Below are 25,970 nucleotides of genomic sequence, written 5' to 3'. Positions count from 1 at the left end.
TGGAAGGCCCCTGTAGATTCACATGAGCATTGTTTTAAATTCTGCGAGCAATGCCTTCCATCTCCTCCTCCCTCCTGAGGTCAGCGTTTGCTGCGCCATCGCTCTGAACAAAAGGCCTACTTCTGAGGTGATCAATCCTGATGTAAGAGGTAAGGAGAGAGGTGTTGGGATGATGACACTGAGGGAGTACAGAAGAGCAAAAGACGGCCCTGAAGGTCACACACAAAGGAAACTGACTATGCTTTTTGAAAATATGCCTTCTACATACCTTCTTTTTTTAAAATGGCAACCTCTGCGTATTCACTCTAACTACCCTTGTGTCTGATAAGAAGTGGATTCATTAAGCTGTGACAGAAAAAGGAATTAGAAGCCTTTTGAGGACCGGCATACTGCCTACAACAACATTATGAAAGGCCTTGTTACTTACGCTCATCGCTGATGCTTTACAAACGCAGTGTGTTTCTCTTCATCTCCCACTGTACCAAAGATGGAAAGTAAATGGTCAGGGTTGGTTTCAGTTTGATGACCTTCTTTGGGACCTCATACCAGAAATTTGCTTAAAGGCAGAGCAAGTAATCATACGGATTAGTTTGGCTTCTTGTCTTTCTTAGCTATGACCCAAACTCTGGTAGATCATGGCTAATAAGGAGTCAGATAAGTGAGTTCTTAACTCCCCTAAATTGTAATAGAGTTGTCTACATAAAGTGACGTGGAAATTACCAGAGTAAAGACTGAACCAAACCAAGCCAAATGTTATCAGACATGGAAAGATTTCAATCTTTTCTTGGGAGAGAGCTGGAGTTGCTGGGGCACCTGGAAAGTTGGAGAAATAGGATTGAAGGAAATGTTTGAGATGCTCTTCATTGATTTGTCTTGTAATTACGAATCCGTCATATTCTGACCCTTAGTCGTCCATCCATCCAGCCATCTGTGATCAGGTTCTGTGGGGATAGGTCCAGAAGAGAAACCCAGACGTCCCTCTCCAAGAAGACGCACTCCAGCTCATTCTAGGGTATCCTTATGCGATCCCATAACAGAATGGAAACCCTGGGCATACCCAATCGGATGAATTATAGTCTCCCAATAGACTGTAATTCCTTCCTGCCCTGTGAATACCTTTGGATCCTCAATGATGAGATTTTTGATCAGCATACAAAGTGCACTTTGTAGACAACTGCTCAAAACATGAAATGTCATGGACCGAATCTTGATTTGAACCAAACTTGATCGCCACCCAAGTTGCACTTTCTTGATTGTGATCAATAGTTCAAGGAACGAGTATGAGCTCTAATAAAAGCGACAGCCCTTTCTTCAGTATGGATTTTTTTTAGCTCTAGTGACTTGAGTGAGTTGACAGGAAAGCGGGTTGTGAGAGAAGGGAAAGGTCAACAGGCCTCTGCACCAAAGCCACACCCCAGGTTTTTCAAAATGTGAAGCTGAATCTACCTTTAGGTTATATGATTTCTGCCATCTTAGAAAAAAATATCTTTCTTTGTGATGAAAATTTCTCCATTGGTGGCAAAGATCCAACCACTACCAGCTTAGCCCTGTCCTGAACAGGGATCTGGTATTTTCTTGTAAACCATTCATCTGTTTCTTCTACCATCTGATTCTTATTATCTTTTGTCCTGCCATCAATGTTTCCACTGCTGTCTCCTTCCCTTCATCCCCACTCTCAGCATCTGACTGCAATAATTATCACATGGAGACCTGCAACCCGCCGTCCGTTTACTGTTGGACTGATCTGTCAGTCAAATCTGCTTGAAGCCATTCTGGTGCAGTCTGCCATCTTTGATCATGCAGTGTGACTGAAGGTACTGTGATGTCAAGCTTACACAGTATGACATGTTCAAGTCCTGTAGGTTTTTTTTTTTTTGTTTTTTTTAAATCGCACAGCGTACTGGGCTTTAAATACTCGGGGGCGTTTGCCTTTTCAAATGTAAGATGAGATTTCGGAATCTAGGGTGATTGAGGATTTAGGGATAAATACGGGTAATTATTTAAATAAATATAAAACCGTAGCAAGAATATTCATTTTTGACTGAAGTACATTTAACATAAACTTGAAGTTTGATCTGGAAAATCTCTTTCCTCTGCTTTTTCCCTACATTTATAAGCCAAAACCCCTTCCTGTCAAATTCGCCTCTTTCTTAATTTTAATGGCATTACACTGGCGAATTGACTTGCTTTGTTTAAGTCACTCAGCCTGACATCCGTTCCTTTACATCTCATCCATGTTTTATCGTTTTCCCTCAGATCGTCTCCGTTCAGCCCTCCTACTCGCCGTGTTCACCTCTTCCTGATGCCCAAGGGGTCTCCTCTGAAATGTCAGCTCCTGGCTAACACCAGCAGCATGGAGACTATTTTTGGCAGTTCTATCAAACCCCCTCAGTTTATTTACCACATCCACATACTCTAATGTCCAAATCAGAATGTTTTAAAGCCTTTTATTGATTCTTTTATTTTCGTAAACTCTTTTAATTAATCTCTTGTTGTCAAACGATAGATATCTACCACATTTTGTTAGAACAGAAGCTTAATGATTATGTGATGGTGTCTGCCGTTTTCTGTCTTTGCGCTCCAAAGATTCTTGGACCCCAGCTAATGTTTTTTTGTTTGTTTTTTTCCCTGTTTAGACTTTGCATATCATTTGTGTGGATCAGTGCCTTTGCTTAAATTGCTGCCGCTTTGCAGTCTTTCCACACACCTCAACTTTCTGGCATTGTGGCCCTTGTTTGATCATTGGATGCTCAGAACTGCAGTCAAAGCTTCACTAATTTCCTTTTTAATTGCAATTCAACTAATTCCATGTTCCTTCCACAAGCATATTCTTTTTGTTTTAGGTGTTTTTTCTCTTTATTTCCAAATGTCTTTGTCTCGGTCTTTGTCTTCTCTGTGATGATCTCCACACCCTCTTCGGTTACAGTTTTGCTCGGCTGCTTTTTCCATAGATTTCCACAGTTGAATCTATGAGCTTGTTGCTCTCCGTTTTGGGTCAGTAGCATGTAGAGGATTGCTTATTCTGGATCGTTTTAACTGTTTGGTGAGATTACTTTTGTTGCTTTGAGATTATTTAACACTATCTATCCCTGTATTCATCCATCCATACATCATGTTGTAATCATTTTGTGTTTCATATTTTGTCCTCAGATGTTTCTGCTCTTCAGTGGCATTGTACAGGTTATCATGATCTTATTTTTAAACATTATGGAACCTTTTATTAACAAGGTGTGCAGATTTGTTTTTAATACTCACTGTATTAGTATTTGTATCTCTGTAAGCATCTACCACAAAGTAAGTTTTCACACCTCTATGCATTATGAATTCTTGTCTTGGGTTTGACTTTGACAGCTAAAGTTAGTTATGTTGTTTGTCTGATCTTTTATTCACCAGCTCAATTTTCCCTTTTGCCAATTCATCCCAGCATTTTGTGACTACATGCTGCCAATTTTGTCCGTTTCTGCCTCCATTTTTTACCTATAATTAAAACCAATTCCGTATTTTATTATTTTTTTGGTTAAGAACTATCATTAATCATGTGCATAAATTTTTTTTAATTAACTGTTTTAATAGCACTTAATCTAATATAATTTACCTTGAGTTTCTTCCTCTTTCTTTTCATTTTGGGTCAGGTTCTTATGTGGGCCAGTTGACTCTCACAGAAAGCAACAGATTAAAACCCCTGATAAAACCAAAATAGCTCAGCTAACTCCTTCTGGTACATATCATTTATTGGAGTTATAAATATTACTTGTTGGTTTCTGAAGCAAATTGATGCCAGATAGAAATTGTAACCAATGGTCGCTCCCACATGTCTTGAGACTGACTGAAATCTCACAGCTAAAAGAGTTGAATACTAAATTAACAAATTTGTGATAGAAGTACACGAACTGCCAAAGGGATAAATTAACCGAATCCCAATTTAGGACTAATATATTTTTTGACATGCATATCTATACTTTTTCACTTTTGAAAGTCTCAATAAAGATATACATTTTACTTTTATGTCCTCTAGAAGCGTTCCTTTGTTTTCCATCTGGATACACTGGATATAATGTAATTCATTGGGGCTGTCAGATGTTAATGGTGGAGTTATTCTTTATACATGATTGGTTAAAAAAAGAAACATAAAGGGACCTAAACAAAATGAAAACAAAACAGTTATTTACAGCCCTAGCCGAGTGAAAACCAGCTTCTTGTTCACACAGAGGGTCTGGAGCCTTGGCTGATGGGAAGTGATTGTTTGTTCAGGGTTTCCCCCAGAAAACCTGCTAAGCCTGGTACTCTGGGCGCTGGGGAAGTCATCCAAACGGCAGCCATGTTTCTGAGTTAAATGTTGACAGTGAAGTGAAAATATCACTTGACAGTAATGCATTATTGGAAGGCTGGGATTTTAATCACCAACTATAACGTCTTTAAAAAAAGTCAATGATTAAAATAAAAAAAATAAGCTAAGCCTGGTGGGGGCACAAGTAAAACCTAGTGGTCTGCCAGGCTTACAATACACTGTGGGAAACTCTGTTGGTGGAGGTGTGGACTCTTGATGTTTTAAATGATTGGATCTGATTTTACCCGATCGCTAACGTTTGGCAGTGCCAGCTCGACTGTGAAGCAAGCTAACCAGACATTGCGTGCGCTGTAAACAACCATCCTAATAAAATGTTCTTAAACATTCCTCTTGCTCTGACTTTAATACGGAGCAATGGCTTTGTTCGCTTCCTCCTCTGCCATTGCTAAAACTACAACCCTTTATGGACTGACTACAGCACAGAAACTCAACACCATCATTCACAACTCTCCTGTTGACTGATTTACCATGATGAAATTCTACTGGAGTAATTGAGGTCAATGGGAGAAATCCCAGACTGAAGGGAGATGAGAATCAAGCAGAGTTGCGAAGGAAGGCAATGGTCAGGCTAATATTGCTCTGATGCTTCCATGGAATTTAGTAGGAAAAGTAGCAACAAGAATCTGTTGGTTTGTTGGTAGACAAACATCAGCAGTGACCCTTAGAAAAAGAATTGAAAAGAAGGCACAAAAAGTACACTAATAAAAAAATAGTGATGCTAATCAAGCACTGCGAATAAAATTCAAATAGGTTGTTAAATTATTTTGGGCAATATGACATCTGAGTCTCAAAAACTACAATATTTAATAAAAAACGTTCCATGTGTAATTCTGCTTCATTTGCTCCCAAACTGTTTTCGCTTCGCCCGCGCTCGAACTCAACTATTTAACACATTTCTCTGTATCTTGCGTCCAACAGATCCATTTCAAATTGAGTCGGTTCAAATGAGCAGCTTCAAACGGACTCGCCAAGCGTCCAACTACATTGTTTTTGATGAAACACTCTTCCAGTGAATCTCAGTAAATTGGTTTGTTTGATGGCTTTTTTTTTCCAGAGCACGTTAACTTAATTTTTTTTTTCCCATTTCATGTCTTTGTTAAACTCGTGTGCATTGCTCTCGTTTCTTCAGCTTCCTCATGAGCCACTCTTCTTTGATGGGAGTGTATTGTAGCCCTGCAGATAAAAGAGGTACAAAAGACAAACTTAAAACAAGAGATGGACTGTAAGGTGCGCGGACAGCAGGAAACAAAGAAGCAGGGAGAAAAATATGGAGAATGCATCAGAGTCCTCTCCTGTTCGTCCTCTGGCCCCAACCTGACAGTCAAAACAACAGAAGGATGCCCAACATTTATTATTATAAAGTTTATTTGATGGGGATAGATACACATTGACATAGACGAACTGAATAAAACATCATCCCATGTTTGCATCATGGTGCAATAGCAACAGCTACTTCGCAGCACTTGTCCCTAGTTGGGCTTTTTAAAAAATAACTCTAAAAATTGAAGTGATAATCATTTAAAATAGCACAACATAATGTATACAAACAGAAAAATGTAAAACATCAAAAATGGGTACAGTTCTGTTTTTGACATAACCAAAGTTTTGTTTGATTTTTGAACGTACTAAAACTGGTTACAGACTTTAAATGAACAGGAAGTGAGTTCCAAACTGCAGATCCTCTCACAGACAGAGCACTTTGAGCAAAAGTGGTTCTTCGAAAGGGGACCTTACAATTTCCATCCAAAGCTGCTCTGGTAGACCTGCTATTGCCCTGCAGTCTCTGTATACAATCGCTTAATGATGTAGTCCATTTAAACACTACTAGTCCATTTAAACACTTAAAAATAAATTTTAATACATTATAATTTAGAAAATTTGTAAAATCCAAAATGCCAAATTCAACCAAAATGTGACAGTGGTGGAATCTAATCGGCTTTTGATATAAAACCTTTAAGGCCCGATTATAGAGACTTGCTAATGGTTTGAGTATCGTTTGATTAGTCTGAGACCAGACAGTAGCTCCGTAGGTAAAATGTGAGGATCAGTGAGTTCAAAAACATCTCTGCACAGTGAAGTGTCAAACAATGTCTAATCATTTTAAAACAGTTTATATTCGATCTAACAGTTTTGCAGATTGTATCAACATGGCTCCTAAAATTTAACTGAGCATCCAGAATTATTCCTAAATATTTTTCTTGTGATACATGTTCAATAGGGTCCCCATTGATCTGAATGTTCAAGGACTGTAATGATGTTTTCTTGATTGAAAGGGAAATGCACTTTGTTTTCTTTGTATTGAGAGTTAAGCAAGAATCCTTTAGCCATGTTGATAATCTCTGCAGACTGTTCTGAAGTTTTTCATTAACAACAATACTGCTTTTGTCTGATGTATAAACAATGGTGTCATCAGCATACATTTGCAGATTGACTTCAGGACAAATTTCAGGAAGACTATTAACATACAAACTAAAAAGGACCGGACCTAAGATGGTTCCTTGTGGAATCCCTGTTACAATTTTGCAGAAGACAGATTCACTGTTATTAGTGACAACACATTGTTCACGATCTTCCAAATATGATTTAAACCAAGACAATGACCGTTGTGAGAAATTAAATGATGAAAGCCTTGAGATCAGTAAATTGTGATTCACCGTATCAAAGGCCTTTTTCAAATCGAGAAAAACGGCACCAGTAATTTGTCCCTTGCCAAGTGATTGTTTAACCTTTTCAAGCAGCAAACTTACAGCGTTCTGTGGAATGTTGACGTCTGAAACCAAACTGAAGCAGATGCAGAAGATTGTTACTTTCTAAGTGCAGTAATAGTTGTTCCAGAATAATTTTCTCCAGCACTTTGACATGACCGGAACCATATTTTATTTTCATATAAATAAAAATCAACGCCTGTATTTCTTTACTTTCTCCTCCTTTCCTCCCCTTCCTTCCCCTGCTCTGCTCTTGCTCTGCAGTTTTTCTTCAGTACATCTGAAGGATGATTGAGAGCTCTCCAGCGACAGCATTTTTAAACAGGCCATCAATAAATAAACGCCTTGATTTAGTGGGCCAAGATGTGCTGCACATTCGCTGCGTGTGTGTGCATGTCCACGTGCAGTGATATGAGGACACAGGACGTGTGTGTGTGTGTGTGTGTGTGTGTGTGTGTGTGTGTGTGTTTGCCCGCTGCACCCAGGCGACTTTGCTCCTCATTCTCTTCTTTCCAGCTCGGGACGAAGGCTTTGAACGCCTTTGTCTTTCTCTCTCTCTTATTTGTTTCTTTCTCTTCTCTCTGCTCAGCTTCCTTTTTTTTTCTTTTGTTTTCATCTTCACATCTCGTCTCCCTTCAACTTCCTCTCCCTTTCCTTGTTAGTCTGCCTCTCCTACGTGCTCCTTCTCCTTTCTTTTTCCCACTCTTCCCTCCCTCCGCTGAGTGCTCTGCTGACGCACTCGATCTCTTTGGTGCACCGCTGCTGCTCACTTTGACAATGCTCAAAAACAATTCCCTCAGACAGCTTAAGTGAGACTTTGTGTGCCAGCTTGAATATAAACATGTTTGAATGCACCGATTTGTCCCGGGGCTACAGTCGTCGACTTGTGGCCTCATCGATCGGCCTGCTGATGATTTGACGTGCTTTAATTGCGATGGTGATTGATAAATGAGCTTCTGATTATTTTTGTGCAACTCTTTCACCTGCTTCTTGTGTCTTTGAGATCAGTAGATGCATTCTACTTTAGGTGCTACCAGTTTGTCTTGAGAGCAACACTTTTCAGTGTGGATGTTATTTACTGTGGGAAGAAGACTCAAAACTCACTTTACTCTTCAAAGTGCTTCAAAAACATAAAAGACTGTCCAGTCAACAACTGAGAAAACTAGTAACAAATATGAAACTTTAACAAGTGAAAAATCTTCAATATTCCTCAACTATGTTGGTCAACGTTTCATTTATTAATGCTCAAAAGCATAATAGCATATTGTCATTTGTATTTTGACCAGTCAAACCAAACTGAAATATTCTATGGTGATTACAAGTTTTTTAAAAACATAATTAACCTTTATGTGGTGAATACAAAAAATAGTAATTTTGAGTTTTCCCCAAAATATTGCAAAATCCTTCTCATTCTGATCTTGTGAACCCAGGCTGTGTGCATCATATCTCTTGTAGGATTTTGCCTAATTATTGGAGGTATTTCCCAATTTTTTTTAATTTTTTTGTGTGTTACATTGAAAATGCATTAAAAACAATACCAAAACATTAACAATGAGCAAGAAGTGCTATGAATTTTAATATTGATTTCATACTGTTTTATAATCCATGCCCCAGTGTTTATTAAGCGCCGGTTTCCTCATGCTTATTGCAGTTGAGCGTTTCCCTCCAGGCACATTGGTTGGTCTGTTGTAATTCAGTTTTGCCTGCTGAGATAAACTCCCTCTGTATTTGCGTGTGTGTAGGCGTGTGTGTTTGGGGTAATGTATTCAAAGCTGAGTGGTCATGTGCAGGTGTCTCAACCGCGCGTGCCTGTGTGCGTCCACGTCTATTCACATGTACTTCCAGGTTTTCGTATAAAGTTTTGCGCTGCCGTGCTAAATGTTGTCAAATATCACTTCCATTTTCAGACACACAGTCACACTAACTGGCCTGCAGAAAACCAAGAGCCAATTTAAGAAGCAGGAGACATTCACTGTAGCGCTGCGGCGTCTGGTTATCTTTGGAGTGCTGAGTGTTTGCTGTGCTGCAGCTGCCTACTCACAGCACAAGATAATGAGATTTGTTGGGAAAATGTACAATATGCTCTGAAGGAGTTCTTCCAGAATGGCTACTCCTCCGATTTCGCTCCAGCTCTGCCGCCTTCTCAAATCCGACAGCGGCGGTCCAGCAGTTAAAAACACACGAGGCAGACTGGCCATCATATTCAGAGGAATGTACAAAACTGGTGAGAAGTTTACATCATCGACATCAATAATTTTGAGGCTTTAACAATGTGAAGCGTTCTTTTTCCTAAATGGAAGGGTTACACAATTTGAAACTTCAGTTATTTTGCTGCACAAGTTTAAATTCATAATTCATTCATGCATATATGCAGCTTTGGAAAAAATGAAGAGTCCACTGAATCCTTCACGGTTATTCTACTAAATATTGATTTCTGAACTCTTCTTGAGTTAAAATATTACTATTGTTGATTCTAAATTAATATGAACTTGTTCTCTTTGCATTATTTGAAAGCACTGCATCTTTTTTGTGATTTTCACCATTTCTCATTTTCTGCAGATACTAAATTTTCACTTGGAATTTCAGAGACATGTTGTCAGTAGTTCATACATTAAAAGAACACTTTACTCAAACAAATACCTAAAATCAGAGAAACTGATCATTTTAAGAGGTCTCTTAATATTTAATAAAACCATCAAGCAAAATTGCTGGGAAACCTCCCAAATACATCTACCTGCGTTTCCATTGAACAATGAATTGTGCAATTTGTCATTTTGAAAATAATTTTGCTTAATAGAAACAAGACAGTTTTGACAAAAAAACTCAAAAGTTTAGCTGCTAGGATGAGATTTTTATTTATTTCTTTTTTTCTTTGGCCATATAGAAATTGGTTTATTTTGCAAAACTGCAACAGGAGCACCTTTAATTTGCATCATGAGTCACATGATCAACAACCAGATGTTCCTACTGGTGGAAACAATGATGAAGAAGAAAACAGGAAGTGGATGGAGGATGATTGTTTTACTGACTCATCGTATGAACAAACTTATTCACGTGTGAATTTAATTGAGTTTCTTATTCAGCAAAATTTTGCGCTCATTTGTAGTGAAAACGCAGCTACAAAATAACAAATCTGCAATAATGTAGTTTATAAAGAAGATAAATATTTTTCTACACTACAAAACCAAAACGCCGTGACTCCAGCCAGCTGCTGCTGTTTAAACAGAGGTTAGCTGTACGTTGGGCAGGAGACCGCGCTGTGAACGGAGGGGGTTAGTGAGGTGGACTGAATCTAAAAAGTTTGTTTACCGCAGCATTCGGATGCTTTCCCCCCTCCTCCCTTCTGCTTTTTATCCAGTAAATCAATTTGCTTGCTTTGTGGCGCTCAAGGAGTTGTGCTTATGAGAAAAAGATGTTGTCTGCATGCAGATTCCTGCCTCCTCACACACACACACACACACACACACACATCCAGACAGTCTGGTTCATCAACACAATGACAACAACAGGGAGGAGGTTCTCCCCGTTTCTTATGAGTTTTACTTCGTTATCCGGCTGTGAGAAAGTTTGGTTTTGGTTTCCAAAGAGACGACACGCTCGATTAGTGTTTAATAAGATCGTCCTACTTCGTGAAACAGAATACTACGTTGTAAGGTAAACCAAATCTGCCGTTGCTTGTTGCATCTCTACATGTTCTGCCTGTCAAACTCTTCATACAGCCATATGCCTAATTATGATGAATCAAAATTCAGCACATCGACTTGCTCATTTCCACGTTCCTTTCTTCAAAGTCCTGAAGAGCCGATCAGACGCTCCGGCCTGGTTCTGGTCGTCGGTCGTTGCCTCCATGTTTTGGATTCATTCATGCTTTGTGGCTGTGTTGGCTCTCCTGTTATCTTTCTATTTAAAGCTTCTGATTGTTTTGCGTGTCATGAGTTTATATTTGGTTTTCTCTTTGATGTGTGGAGCATTAATGAACTCGCCCCAATATTGTACTTCCTTTGCAGTGAGGCTTTTTCACATTCTGTTTCATCAGCAGCTTTATGATGCTTTATTAATCTGAAACGTTGCTAACGAAGCTCCTGTTACTGGAAAATGTTGAGTTTGTGTGACATGAGCTTTGTGGATCAACTTGTGGGTTTTAAACATAATGGGGACGTTGGGTCGTGTTGTGAGGGGGAGTTCTGGTTTCTACACAGTCTGGAAAAGTCCGGAATTTGGTTGTAGTTACGGGTTGGATTCAGAATGGAAGAAGAACATGGAACATTTTTCTTTTACGTCCAGATTTTAATCTTATTGTCTAAAAGTTTTTTTTCCATCGGTCACTCCATCCAGGCAACTGTCCATCCGCTAATTAGTTTTTCACGAGAATCTCTCAACCAAACGATGGAAAGGGATTATCAATTTTAAAAACAAAAATCTGTTTTTATTCATATTTTATGAAACAAACAATGGCTTTTCTAAAATTAGCCATAGCCTTTTCAATAGATAATGGGAAAAAAAAACCTTTTTTGACATTGCAGCCGCCCACTCCTCCTTCTAATTGTTGAGCAGCTTTTTGCATGATGCCTCTGGTATTTTCACCCGTTATCCGCAGTGAATAATTTCTGAATCTTAGACGTTGGAAGGCCTAAAGTTGTCATGACCCTAAAGTTTCTCTCCCTCCACAAATTCACCATCAGACTGGCCTGGTCTCTGCAAAATGTTAACATTACTTGCAGCCAGAAGAATACTTCAAAAGTGAGCAGTAGATGGACTGTGTTGTTTTGGATTTTGAGCTTGGAGAAAATCTGACGCACAAGTGACATAAACAAACAGCAATGGATGATAAAGCTGCTTCTCTTGGCTCGTTAGGGGTTAATTTACGCTTCTATACATGATGTGATGGGACAATGGAGAAGACTGCTGTTACATTCAAGTTGTGTTAAAAGGAGTTAGCCTATCAGCTAAGCTATTCAAGGCTAAAATAGCATCTCAATGCTAACCATGTAGCAGCACAGACGCTGCTACATGGTTAGAGTCCCACCTCTACTCACTACTGCTGGCTCTTCAGTCATGTTTTCTTAAAAACAGACCCTTTGTTGTTAGAAAATCCAAAATTAAAAAGTAATGATCCAATAAATGGAAGACACTGATTGGTGCAGGGTTACTGGGCTCCCAACTGGCTTGCCTGATATTTCTAGAAGCCAAGCTGGCTTTATCACTGCTGGTTGTCAGCCGGGGCGTAATGACAGGCAAACACGGCGCCACAGGTGTGACATGCTAAACAGCGAGCTGCTGTGATCCTGATTGGTCTTGTTTTGCTGCTTAAGACTTCAGGGTGCTGGGAATCTGAAATATCACCTCATAACAAATATTGATGGCTCTTTTTGTTAAAGGAAAAGGACTGAAGAGGAGGGGGGGGTTCTCTTTTACTCAGATGTTTGAGCTGAGAAATCTGGAACTGTTGCAAGAGTTTAAGGGGGGTTTGTGTGCTCTACGAAGAGAGTCTGTGATAAATACGTTTTCTTCAAGTTTTACCATAGAGAGAGAGTTTGCTTCAGGCTTCTACTGTAACCCTTAGAAAGGACATCATTCTAAGTGTCACATTTAGGAGAAAGGTGCTAACATGTCAATAAGCCCATTTGGCAGCCTCACAGAGGATGAAAGCACTCAGCAGATTAATTGAAAGCTGTCAAGAGGTTCACCAGGGGGACCGCTGGCCTCTCGCTGCACAAATATTTTATGTGCGATTCTGACTGTCAGCGCGCTCCTCAGCTGGAATTACAGCAGCCTGCACCTTGCTTCTTTCATCCCAACTCTTGTTTTCTTCTTCTTCTTTTTAATGAGACGAAGGCCAGAGGAATGTGTCACGCCACTTGCGATTGTTGGGTCTACAAACAAATCCGGAGCAACACACACACAAAGCCTCTTTGGTTCAGTTTGACTTCCTTTTGAGTTGAAGTGCCAGCAGACAGAAGAGATGATGATCAATAGCCAACGCTTTTTTAAAACACTTTGTTGAACTTCTTTGGATTTTCTCCAACTAAATCTGATTTCTGTTCTTTTGACTGTTGTGGATGTTGTGTCTGAGTGAGTAATCGGGTATTTTGACAGTTTGGGTTTCTTTACTTTGGCGGTCAGTGATGGACTTGCCGCCTCTCATCCGTTTGTCCTGATGTTGCCCAGGTGCCGGCTCTTTTAGGTCAGTCTCCTCTTCCTCCACTCTAATTCTCCTACATCATCGTCTCTTCGTATTCGTTAGCTTCTGTTTCTTGTCCTCCTCTCCGTCCTTCCGTAATAATCTCTGCTCCTCCTCCTCCTTTGGCCAAGGTCCATGTTATAAATCAAAAGAAAATGAGGATGGGCCGCTGCCTCGCACTGTTAGAAAATGCATAATTACTGGAGTGAAGTTGGAAGGTGCTGGTTGTGTGTTTTCTAATGGACATGGATTGGATTCTGAAAACTGCTTTTTGTGTTGCAACCATATTTCTTTTTTATTCATTTTTTTGACAATTTAAAAGAAATTTTGACTCTAAGATTTGATTTAAAAATATCTCACCTCTTATCCTGAATCCTCTTTAATAGGCCTACAACGAGCTGTGAGTTATTGATTTCAACTAAAGCTGGGTTAACCCCTATTTAATACTAGAAATGGTCCATGAAAGACGCTGGTGATGTTTGTGAATGCACCATGTTTAAGTGCTACCACTACCACACTCTAAGACTCAGTATCAATGAGATGTTTAACATGATGTTATGGAAACAAGGTGGACCTGGAGTCCATCTTGGAATCCATTTTCTCAGAGACGTCTAGACGTGCTCAGTTCATCAGTGGCTCAGAATGTAGCTATATTTTTGATTTATAATGCCTTTCGGATCTTCTGTTCATAATTGGGGTGATTATACGTTTAGTCTTCTCTCTCTTGCTCCGTTCTGAAATTTTCCTCTGAATTCTGACTTTAATCAGGATTCAAATAAAACAGACAATCTTTTTTTTCTTTCCAGTGGCCCTAATTCTCTTCCGTATCTTTATATAATTTTACTAAAGGTGAAATCAGAATGGACTAAAGATAGTTCTGCCAGGTAAAAACTTTACAGGACCACAGAAAAAAAAAAGCCCTGTAACATTGAGTGGTGTCTTTGTCTCTCCTGTTCAAAATACTATCAAGATTGGAAAATAAAATAAATGTTAAAAAAAAAAAAAGAAATGCAGAAATCAAACATCCATATTTGGACTGTTTGTGTAAGTTTTTGGATGATAAATACTGTTGCCACTTAAAACTCAACTCTCCTGACTTGTTATTCATAATTGCAGCAGAATTAGTTGTTTTTTATTCCTGAGGTGCTCTGCAGCAGAGAGGTGTGATGTGCTCATTGTTGCCTCTTCAGTCTCAAAGTTAAATTGATATAGACTAGACAGCATTTCAAATCTCCAAGACTTTTTGAAATAGATTCTCTGCTGGATACAGAAAGTTTCTCTGCGTCAAAAACAAACTGAAGCTGAAGTCGCACACAAACAAACTCAGTCGGTGGATTACACGCTCCTGTTTACTGAAATTCATCAAAATGCATCCACATTCCTTTGTTTGTCTTTATATTTTTGAGCCCATTATATTTAGAAAAAAAACTGAGCAGTGCATGATGGGAAGTGAAAAGCAATGAAATGCGCCTTTCAAAAAATAAAAACTCTCTGAAAAGTGTTTTATTGAGCCCACTTTAAACACGATACCCTGCATGTCCTAAAGACATTGGGAGTTTCATTGCAGGCTAAACCTTTAGCCATATTCTCCATTGAAAGTCCTTGAGAACTCATATTGGAGACCTTTTACACGTAAGCAATTCTGACACTAATCAGAACAAAAACCCATCACCTTTGCTGACATGCTCCAGCTGGGACTCGCTCAGCGGACGCTGTCACTCAGCGGTAGAGCATCGCACTTGATTAGATTCCAGATACTTAGTCTTAAATCACCCTGATTGGTAGCAAATGAAATCCTGACTGAGGCCGTCTTTGTAAATGTCTCTGAATGTTCTCAATTAAGGAAGATCATGCAAATGTCTGACAACAGACTGAGTCGTTCCAGGAGGATTGAGCAGGTTTCCAAATAAGACAGAGCCTTTAGAGAGACGCCGTGTTCTGACACATTAACTCGGCAGCTGCCCCTGTTCCAAATCACCATCAAAGATATTTGGCTGATTGGACAATTTATAGTCATTATTTACCTGCCACTTACCTTTCTTTTCTTTTTTTTCTCCTAGCAACTGCTGAGGGAGATGCAGCAGATGGCCAGTCGGCCTTTTGCCACCATCAACGTGGCTTTGGAGGCAGACGAAGAGCCACCTGACCTGATAGGAGGAAACGTCAAGGTGAGTGTAACTTTGTCTCGAGGAAACCTCAGTTCAGCCCAGCTGATGTATCGTTTGGCATTGTTGAACCATGATCAGGGGAGCTCCTTCTGTCACTGTCCTACAGGAGCCTAGACGTGTAGCGGCCAGCCGCTGTTCAGAATATTGTGGTTTCTTTCTAAACTGACCTGGATAAGTCATGGTAGTTTCAATTAATTGTCACATGATTTACATCTTCTCTGATAACAGGATTTCTAAAGTTTCTAAGGTTTCTAAGTCTAAGAACCTAAATATCCTTGATGGTAGAGTTGATATTTGGTGCATTTAAAGGAGTTTATTGCATAATGACACATTTAAGTAGCTGTAACTCATGAACTAGTTCCCAATTCTAGTTATAAATACAGAAGGCATTCAGATTTTAGGCATGTTTACATGTTTTATTCCACAGTGGAGAGAGAAGAGCAGGATGTCAAACTCAATATTCATTTTGGGCCAAATCAGAAATCTGAATGTTCTTAAAGGGCCGATTGTGTCAGAATGTATTGATAAAACCCATTAAATATCAATAAGTAGCTGTTTCAGCATTCAACAAGTGTTTCTTAAAATAAAATAGTATTGAACATCTTTTCACTCCGGTAGTCCAGGATTTTGTTGTTTTTTGTTTTTGTGGGTTTTCCTGTAATCAAAGTCACAGATTTTGTGGTGCTAATCTAGAAATATTTGAAAGCACTTTCTACGATATTTGCACTAATGTACGATGTTAAATGTGACTTTTTATTAATCGCTGTGTCAGTCATGGACTACAACTTGACATCAAGTAAGGCTGAGGCAGCAGTCACTTAAACCCAATGTTTTTGGAAAATTTTGAGGAAAAATTTGTGTAAAATCAGAAAAAAATGTGGGGATCTGTTGATTTTGTGTGGATTAGTGGAAAAGCTGGAGGGGCTTACTGGTGTAATTTGGGGTCTAGAGGGCCACATGAAAAGCTGCGGCGGGCCAGATTTGGCCCCCGGGCCTCGAGTTTGACATGTGGTGTAGAGTATAAAGATGTTGTCTCTTTTATGTCGTCCATCTGTCCATCTGTACCTGCTTAATCCATGCAGGATCAATTGGGGGTTGGTTCCAATCTCCAAGGTTAAAGTGTTGGAGTTCACCTTGACTGGGAGCCATTTTTACTGCTAGTGATAAATACGTTCATTAGTTTTGGTTGTATTTACCCAAAATGCCCTGCTCTACAGTTCACTTCCTGCTTTTAGAGTGCTCATCAGTCTGTTTCACGTTTGAATTGGAACCACACCAGAGTTGATTTCAACCAAACAGAGCTGGGTTTTTAGGTGGACCAGCGTTGGCTTTTTTGATTGTTTGCGTTCCTGCCTCCCCAAATGAACCGGACCTTCAAGACAAACCAACCGGAGTTGGATTAAAGTAGACTAAGCAGGGCTGAGGGTATATCTAACTTTTGATGCGAGTTAAATATTAAACTGCAAAGCAAAACTGCAGTAGAAACCTTTAAAAAAACAAAAAAACTTTTCATTCCCAGGTGGGCATTGCCACTTGATTTGAGGTGAAAGCCGGGACAAGATCTACCAGGGGGAGCTTCTTCCCCTGCAAATCTGAACTTTAGGGGTTGATTTGATGCTAACTTTTAACTACCAGATATATGCGGTGGAGCTGAGTAAAAGTGAAGTTATTTTATTTTTTCCCATAATTTATCCTCTTTAAAGTTTGGCAGAGTTACAGGAATTGCAGCGAGGCTTTTGGTGGGCGCAGAGCCGCAGGCGAGCGTACCTGTGACTGTGCACCTAGTGATGAACGACCTCTGAATGCAGATGAAGTGTGGAATTATAGGGGCTGTTTCAGAGCGGTGGCTCGGGGCGGGGGGCCCCGGCTCTGACGGGGCCCATGCATCTCCAGGGATTTGGCTCCGGAGCACAAGGTTACTCCCAGCAAAGGTTGCGGGGGGCTCCTGGGAAGATCATCAAGAGAGCTGCAGGCTTGAGCAGAAACGTTTTTTTTTTTTTTTAATGTCTGAACTCGTCTCTCTCCTGTAGACGTTGTGTCATCCACTCCTTTCAACTTTCTTCCTTTTTTCCCTCCCTGGCTTCTCTTCACTTCTTTTCCTACTTTCTGCTCGTACATTTTTTTGGAGTTGTTTGAATTGAGACATCCTTTCCCATCCTGTGAGACTCATCTCCCTTCTGTTTCCTGGATTCTTCTGCAACAGAATCCATAAATGACAGCTGTATCTTTGGCTGGCTGGCCCCACAGTGAAAATCACTGGATTTTTTTGACGTTTTTGGTTTGCCTCAGTTTTTTTTTTTTGTTTTTTTTTTTTTTTGCTGTTGCCGAGCCGTGAACGTAAAGAGAAGTAAATTGATATCATTTATTTTCCCTGAATGGATTCCCAGTTTGTACAGCAAACAGTGTTGTTTCAGTGCAGGTGAGAACCAATCCCATTAGTCAATGAAGTACAAACAAATCTGAGATTGTTCTGAAATGTGAGTTTTCTTACTTTATCTCTGTCAGTTTCCCACCTCGGTCTTGGTTTCCATTAGTGTTGCTGCTCTTCTCTTCTCTCACAGATCCGTTTTGTTGTTCATCTCTTTAAGGCCCTGTGTGTTTTCCTCTTAGCTTTTTCCCCTCACAATTATCTTTTCGCAGCTCTATATTTATCTTTCTCTACCAATTTATTTGTGGTATTTCCATTTGTTCATGATTTGTTTTTCTGCGTCCTTCAGTATGGCAAAAGTTTTCACGCAACTTGGCATCTTCCCCACATTTGGTCACATGACACCCTCAAAAATGGATGTGTTTTTGCAGCCTTTTATTTTTGGTACAGAAGGGGCTTGATGACCTTTCATGACCATCCATCGCTGCCAAAACTTTTGATGACTTATCACAGACACAAGCTTGTTCATGCATGATTTTAACTTTTTTTCTTATTTAATGGAAACACTGGAATTGCACAGTATATAGTTTTGTGAGTGTGTGTGTGTGTGTGTGTGTGTGTGTGTGTGTGCGTGCGTGTGTTTAATATTTGTAGAATGTCAACAAATATTTGCTCACTTTTGTAATGGAGACACAGACGTCTTCGTCTCTTTCCTGGTGTCTTCTCTCCTCTTGCCCATCATCTCTCGTGTTTCCTCTAATTTACTCTCCCTCCTGGCCCTTATCAGTTGCCTGGGCTTCCTGTTTTTTTGGCCTTATCTGCTGGTTCTCTGTATGCGAAGGGCTTTTATTTTATTTATTTATTTTATTCTTTGCAGTGTTATGAGTTTGTGTGGGTGTCGCCCTGTGCGTGCATGTTTGCATTTTGTCATAAAGAGAAAAAGATGAAACTTGCTGTTAAATCCAGCCGGCCTCCTCCTCCGTCTTTTGCATTACCTTTTCTTCTCCTGACTCTAGACCTTTTTTTTTCTTGCCTTTCTTCCCAGCCTGCTCTCCTCCTCTCCATCAGGGCTAAAGCAGCCCAGGAGCAGAGATCCAATTTAGATCTTCCTCTTCAGCTTTCTGTGCCATCACCTGCTCAGACTGTGAGTGCGCTCTATCCTATCTCCTCCCCAACTCGGATTGAGCAGCATTGGACGCGGGTTATTCCCCTTGTTTTCATGCCTTTTTTTTTTTCTTTTTTTTTTATCAGGATGCCACGGTAGTATATTAAGACCTGCAATCGGAATGTATAAAAAGCCGAGCACCGCACAGGGAGTTGAAAATCATTAAAGTTGTTTATGCTTTTCTGATGGAAAGTCCAAACTTGCTTCCTCAATGAGATATATACACTTGGTTTGTGCCAAATGAGGCCTGCAGCTCCAGCATCGCAAACAGATGATTACTTTTGTGACACTTTCTTCTCTGCTTTTATTCTGAGACACAGACGGGGACAAGAGGAAAGTGGGACGTGTGTGTGTGTGCGTGTATGTGTGTGCGTGTGTGTGGGCAGAAAGAGGACTGTTTTTATCTGCCGTAATTGTGCTGTGCTGTCAGCACCTTCACTCACAAGGTTCTGTTGAATTGTAGCTACTTGGCTGGGTTTTCTACAGGGCTTCATGTTTACATGCTTAAATGCCTTGAAGGCTTCCCTTATCGGGTTCTAAACCATTTCTATGCAGACTGGGGATATTTTTTTTTCCCATGTTAGAAAATGTGTGGAAAGAGAAAATAATGTCTGAGAAAATACAGTTGGAGTCAGATGTTGGTGTACACATTGATTTCTCACAAATAGTCTATTAGAAAAGGTTGATGGAAACGTGGGACTTCAAATCGACTTCCACAATTTCGCAAAGAAGTTTTTAAGATCGCTTTTGGGTTTTCTGTAAAAGAGTTGGCGGTAAATAAACCAGTAAATAAAAACATGCCTAATTTACGTCTATTTTTGTTTTTCTTTCTCTTATTGTTAAGGTAAGGTAATTTTATTTATATAGCACATCCTCAGCAATGAGGCAGTTTAAAGTGCTTTACATGCTTTACATTAGAAGGAAATACAAACAAAACAATAAATCAAAGGAAAGAGCAAAAAGAGAAAAAAAAAGTAGGCATAAACTGAATGTTTGTTCTTCATGTTTGATTCTATGAAGTAAGGCGGTGCTAAATGTTGATCTAAAGCACATTAACTAAATGTTCCTGTTCTGGTTTCCAAGTTTGTTCTAATTCCTGATCTGGGTTGCAAGATAATTATAAGTACTCTATAATTTATTAGGGATTTATTAGTTATTGGCAACGTTTTAAGATTTCGCTCAAAATTTGCATGACAATTGGTCACTGTCTGAAGTTCAGTCAGACCAAACTTCTTTCATTTTAAGTTGGTTAAAATTACCAAAAAAATTGTCAGAAATTTATTTGTCTATACCTTCAAAATCAGACGTTTATATTTGTATTCTCAATATCTGGTAGCATCGCCTTTGAGCTGTATGACTTGTGTCACATGTTCTAGGCTTCCTCATGCTTCACATAATGGCTTGCTGGAGTTCCTCATCAGACTAGCCAGCAGCAATTAGCAAACATCTGGTGGACCTAAACATCTGCTGACTTCGTTATAGGAGCTACTACTCAATGAAATGTTGGTTAAAAACATTGTTAAAGGGTTAATAGAGGAGCCATGTTGTGATGACTTCCTGAAGGTGGAGTTTCAGAAAGAGCAGGAGTTTTTTAAAGAGACAGAGGTCCAATGTCAAGGCGTTAAGTTACAAAGTCAACTTTATTTTAAGTCATATTTGATATAAATAGCATTTTTGTAACAAGTGAAGGTAACATAGTTACTTGATTGTGCTATAAAATGACATCATGTGGCTGGAAAATGCTTCTGCATGTGAAGCTCCAATTAACTCAAATGTTAACCTGGGGTTTCCAAAGCCCTCACAGTTTAAAAAGATAGTAGTCACTCTGTATGCAAACTTCTGACCTTGAAGACAGTAATACATAAATCTCACATATTTTTCTTTTGTTCTTGTGGCTTTTAGCAAATTGAAATAATGTTGGTGATTCTAACTGCCCTAAATAAGAGGGGGAAGGTGTAGCTGTCTGCTCATTCAGCGTACACAAACTGCTGCTGTCAACTGTGCTCCAGCCACCGTTGTAATTTCCCGATTTCTTGGCAAAGAAAAGGAGTAAAAACTCCTGGAAGTTCCCTCAGTGGTGCCGTCTGTACCTGGTGAGACCTAACAACGCGCTCTGGCTGCTGCTGAGGAACATGCGATGAAAGGCGAGCTTAGTGTGCCCACATCAGCGCCCGTGTGTGTGTGTGTGTGTGTGTGTGTGCGTGTGCGCGTGTGTGTGTGCATCTGTGTGTAATACCTTGTGGGGACGATTCTCCTGACATATACTACGTTGTGGGGACCAATCGCTCCTTGTGGGGACCGGAGCCTGGTCCCCACGAGGGGAAACCCTGTTTGGGTCAGGGGTCAGAGTTAGGGCTAAGGTGTGAATTGAGTTTTGGTTGGTTAGGGTTAGGAAAAGGGTAAAGGTCAGGTTTAGGCTGTAGGAATGAATGGAAGTCAATGGAAAGTCCCCACAAAGATAGCAACACAAACGTGTGTGTGTGTGTGTGTGTGTGTGTGTAGGCTCAGCAGCGATCCCACGTGCTGCTGGGCTAATTACTGAAGGTAATTTAACAAAACCTTTCGCCGCTCTGCCTGGCCGGTCTAGATAAGTCTCCAGAGTGGTGATGTTGGGGGTGGCGACTTGCGAGTGGCGGGCTGGAATCCTATAAAACAAAGGCATCTGCTGGGGAATGCTATTAAGATACAGGACCACCGGAAAAGACTCTACCTTTGGGGAAACATCTTAAAGAGAAAGAGCCGGCACAGAGAATTTAAAACCAGCAGGTAATTGAATTTTCTCTGGGTTTGATCCGCCCCACACTGAAGATGAAACGTGTGTGTAAAAGGGGATGCAGAGGTTTGTTTTTTCTAACAAATACAAATGTGAGCCGCCTGTCTCATAGTTTCAGGTGGAAATTGAACTTCTGGTTGTGTGGTGACGAGTGCCTTGCATGTCCTGTTGAAGGGAAAGTAATCCCACACCGTCTGACAAGTCTCCTCTGATTCCAGATATGATCTTCCAGATCTTTTCATCTCCCATGTGCATATCTGATGTCGTGAATGAGGGGATGCGATGGGTGCATGTACACAGTGCAGTGGAAATGGGGTTTGGCAGACGAGCATTAAAACAGTCCTAAGCTGTGAAATTAAAACGCGTCAGCCTCTCCACCTTTGCTTTATTCCACAAGGTGTGCAGGTTCGTTGGTGTGATCAGACACAGCTCGTTATTTTTCTAGTGTAAAGACGGTAAAGTGAGATGTATGTGTAACCCAAGGCCAACCCGGGCCTGGAGACGCAACCTAAACAAGCCGGGTTTGTTATTTTTTGGTAGGATCCGGTTTAATACTTCCACTTTTGAAACAAAATTAGCCAGCTGGGAGATTACAAAACCTGAGGCTAAATGGAAACAAGATTTTTGTTCTTGTTACTCGACTGTCAGTAAATATGAATGACTTGCCTGCATGGTGGGTTTTATAACTGAATACAATCATCATGCATTCTTTTGTTATGCATCCATTAATTAATGTAGTCCACATATTTGTCCATCCTTCCTTTCATCACCAGTTCCATCCATACAACTATTACTTATCAATCTATCAATGATTACATCCATCTGTGCTGTCTACCAGACCCTCCATCCATCCACCTATACTACCATCTATCCTGTCATCCATCCATACTATCATCTATCCATATTACCATCTGTCTGTTAAAGAATGGTAGAAAAGTTGCTGAGAACTTTGGAGAACTAATGATATTTCTAAAAGTGAGAATGAACCCTGTACTTGTGACTTACAGTCATGTTAAGTGGCCCTGGTGTTCTTTTCAAACACATTGGAAAAAAACGGAGTGATTTTGTTAATAGAAGCATTTTTATTCAAGAACTGTACTATAGACGAACCTTCTTAGCCCTTTTGATTTTCCTGTCAGATAGAGGTGGAAAGAAATGTCAGTCTTCTTAGCATTTCTAATACATTTTTGCAGAAATACAAATTAATTCATTTCCAATGAAAGTAAAATATTTGACCTTGGAATATTTCTTCTTATTTCATATTCTGTAAAACTTGGGATTGTAAAGTTTTGCGGGTTAAAAAAAAGTTTTGTTTCCTCTCAGAAGACCTCTGAGCCAATCAGAATTGGTAGCTCTTTAGGAGTTGGATTTTTCCTGCAGAGATGCTACAGCATCAAATAATCATTTTCATCGACTTCGGGTTATTCCATCCATCTATTTCATGCTTCTAAATGACCATTTAATGTTGTTAAAAAGGCCAAAGGAAATTCCTCCAAACCACAGTGAGAGGCAGTGTGTGAAAGACCATCAGTAAAAGGGAACAAAATGTTTTTCTTTAATGAAAACCATTAAATGGAAGATGGAGCTGTGTTTCCATTTTTGATGAGTTGGTTCCAAATCTTTCCTTCTCTGACTCAAAGGTTGCAGGATAAACCACATCCTGTCCAGCGTCTCCAGGTCAGCCAGTTTAAATAAACCTGACAAGAGCAAAATAAAAGACGACCCAGTGGAAGCTGGAGATGGAAAGAAAATAAAACAAAGCGGCGACCCGCTTCTTAATTGAAGTAATTTGTTTACTTTAGTCAGGCTCATTTCTCCAAGTCAGGACGTCGTCAAATCATTTATTTATAAAATTTCCACACATTGGGGGCCGAGAAGCAGCGGCCGACTTTAATATCCGCCTGCTTTTGCGGCTCCGAGCGCTGCTTGGACTGAGCTTCCATCCCTGCAGGAGCCCATTTGTCTGCAGCTGAACTGTTGACCTCTGTCGGCTCCTGGGGAGACGGCGGGGCCGCGTGTGCGCACCGGCTCAGCTCAAAAGTGTTTCGAGCTCCGAGACGGGTATGGAGAGACATACACAAGTTGTTAGGAAGTGTCTTTGTTCAAAGATTCATGACAACAGAAGTTCCCAGCAGCTTACTGCAATCACTCTGCAATTACTCATGAGCAAGAAAAAAGAAACGGGAGCCATTTTTTGACAAAGAATCTGTAATGTTAGTGTCTTTTTTTTATGCAAAAAATGCCTTCAGGGGATTTGTTCACAGGCTTTAGCTTTTTTAAATGGCCTAATTTTCTCCTGGATGTAAAAGGAGAACAAAAAAAAACATGAAAAAAAACTCTCCTTAATGTCTGAAATCATATTGTTGAGCTACTTAGTCGACATGGATTTAAGGTGTTTTCACATCTGATGGTCCGATAGACTCGATTGGGAAACCAACATTTGTTACGTTTTGCTATGTATCCAAACTAATTGAAGAACCTGTTCACCTCCTCGCCTGTGGTGGCGCTGCCCCGAGAACTACTGAGGGAAACGTCATAGAAACCTCAGAAGAAAATCTGCATAACTTCCATCTTCACAAAATGCAAACAAAAATGGAGTGGCATCAGATTTTAGTGGTTGTAGGATTTCCTTTTGTCTCTGGTAAACGACCACGAGCCGTTTCTCCCACCAGCTCTAGACTCGCTCATTTGTTTTGTTTCTATTTACCCAGAATGCCCTGCTCTGTAGTCCACTTCCTGGTTTTAGAGCGATCTCCGGTCCACTTGGCGTTCGAACCGCACCAGAGTTCACTTCCACCGAACCGAGGCCGAGGTTTGTAGGCAGACTAGCGTTTGCTTTGATGAGTTTGATTCTGCATTCACACCTCCTCAAACGAACCGGGCTTTCTAGGCAAACGAACTGGATATTGATTAAAGGTGTGAACGCACACTTTAAGGGCATGACGCAGTCTGGGCTCAGATGAGCCCAGGATCATGAGAAAGATGGGAATGTGTGTTCAGATCCTGTTGTTATTGGGTTCCTTCAAGTCTGCAGCAACATAAGCATTAACTTGAAGGAATTTGAGACTTTATTCAAATTCCCACAAAGTTCCTTTTTCTGTAAAATCCAGAAGAAATGGGAACAAAGAAATCTGTGTGAGAGAATACTTATTTGCAAATTTGGTCACATTTTAGCCAAACACGTCAACACATTTAAACCAGGGCTGGAACTGCAACGCGTTAAATTAGATTAATGCATTATAATATAACGAGAAAGATTCCTCTTTTAAGGAACTTTCCCATTTTATTGAGATGAATTTCATCTCATTAGAACGAGAACTTTCCCATCTTAAGACATAAAAATACACTCCTAACAGATCACAGTGTGTGAATGGACGAATGACTGAGCGTAGAGTGAAGTAATGTGGACTTCATAAAGTGTCATACAGGTACAAGACATTTACCGTTTACCATTAGGACTTTTTAAAAAGGCATAAACCGGCTCGCTGTGACTCTCCTAAAACGTCCAAGAGGTTCTGCTGTTTTACTGTTGCGACCTTTCTCATTTTTAAGGGAAGATATTTTGGTTTTAATGATGTATAATTCTCATTACATCGAGTTTCTTTTTAATCGTCGTAACGAGAATCTTTCCTGGTTTAAACGAGATATTTCTCCTGAATTTATCTCCAAACTCTGGTAGTTAAACACTTCCATACTTTAGCATAGAGACACACATTATATTGGAAGAAAGACGTCTCTGTGCTACAACGCAGTGAATCTACACACAAGCGCCTCGGGGTTTTTACGCCTCATCCATGTGACGGCCGCCGCGTATGAAAGCTGCGGCGTGGAGAGATGGAGCAGAGAATAAATGTGTAAAATGGGTCAAAGCCTGAATAACTACTACCGCTGTAATGTGTGTGTGTGTGTGTGTGTGTGTGTGTGTGTCCGTTACAATGACAGAGATGAGTTATGATGAACCTGTGCAACACTGTACGGAAACACCAACTGAAACTCCAGCGGCATTCCCTCTTGGGGGATTGAACCCGACTCAGTGGGGAATAAAAACCAGCCTGCTGCGTTCTGGACGGTGTCAGTGGTGTGTGTAACCGTGTCATGGCCCAGTTTCTCACAACGGCCTTTGCAAATTCAAAACACAAAGCCAACGAGACGTAGAAAAGTTATCGGTATGCTGCAGCGGCGGCCTCTGTGCCCACACTCTGTTCATCCAGGTAAAGCCCATGAATTTTGCAGGAGGCGAGCCGCGGCGGATCCAGGACAGT

The 25,970-nt window shown here is 40.3% G+C and overlaps 1 protein-coding gene across 1 annotated transcript in view; it reads left to right on the top strand.

Moving 5' to 3' along the window:
• atrn (attractin) overlaps nucleotides 1-25,970 on the top strand; it is a 142,750-nt gene that overhangs the window by 107,078 nt on the left and 9,702 nt on the right. The window contains exon 20 of the mRNA XM_016679927.1: nucleotides 15,295-15,402. Coding sequence (XP_016535413.1) covers nucleotides 15,295-15,402 — 108 coding nt within the window. The remainder of the gene's footprint in view (nucleotides 1-15,294; nucleotides 15,403-25,970) is intronic.

Source organism: Poecilia formosa, unplaced genomic scaffold (genome assembly GCF_000485575.1).
Source record: "Poecilia formosa unplaced genomic scaffold, Poecilia_formosa-5.1.2 Scaffold226, whole genome shotgun sequence".
In the NCBI taxonomy this organism is placed as follows: Eukaryota; Metazoa; Chordata; class Actinopteri; order Cyprinodontiformes; family Poeciliidae; genus Poecilia; species Poecilia formosa.
The sequence above is the reverse complement of the archived record's forward strand: the minus strand, read 5'-3'. Positions and strand labels throughout refer to the sequence as shown.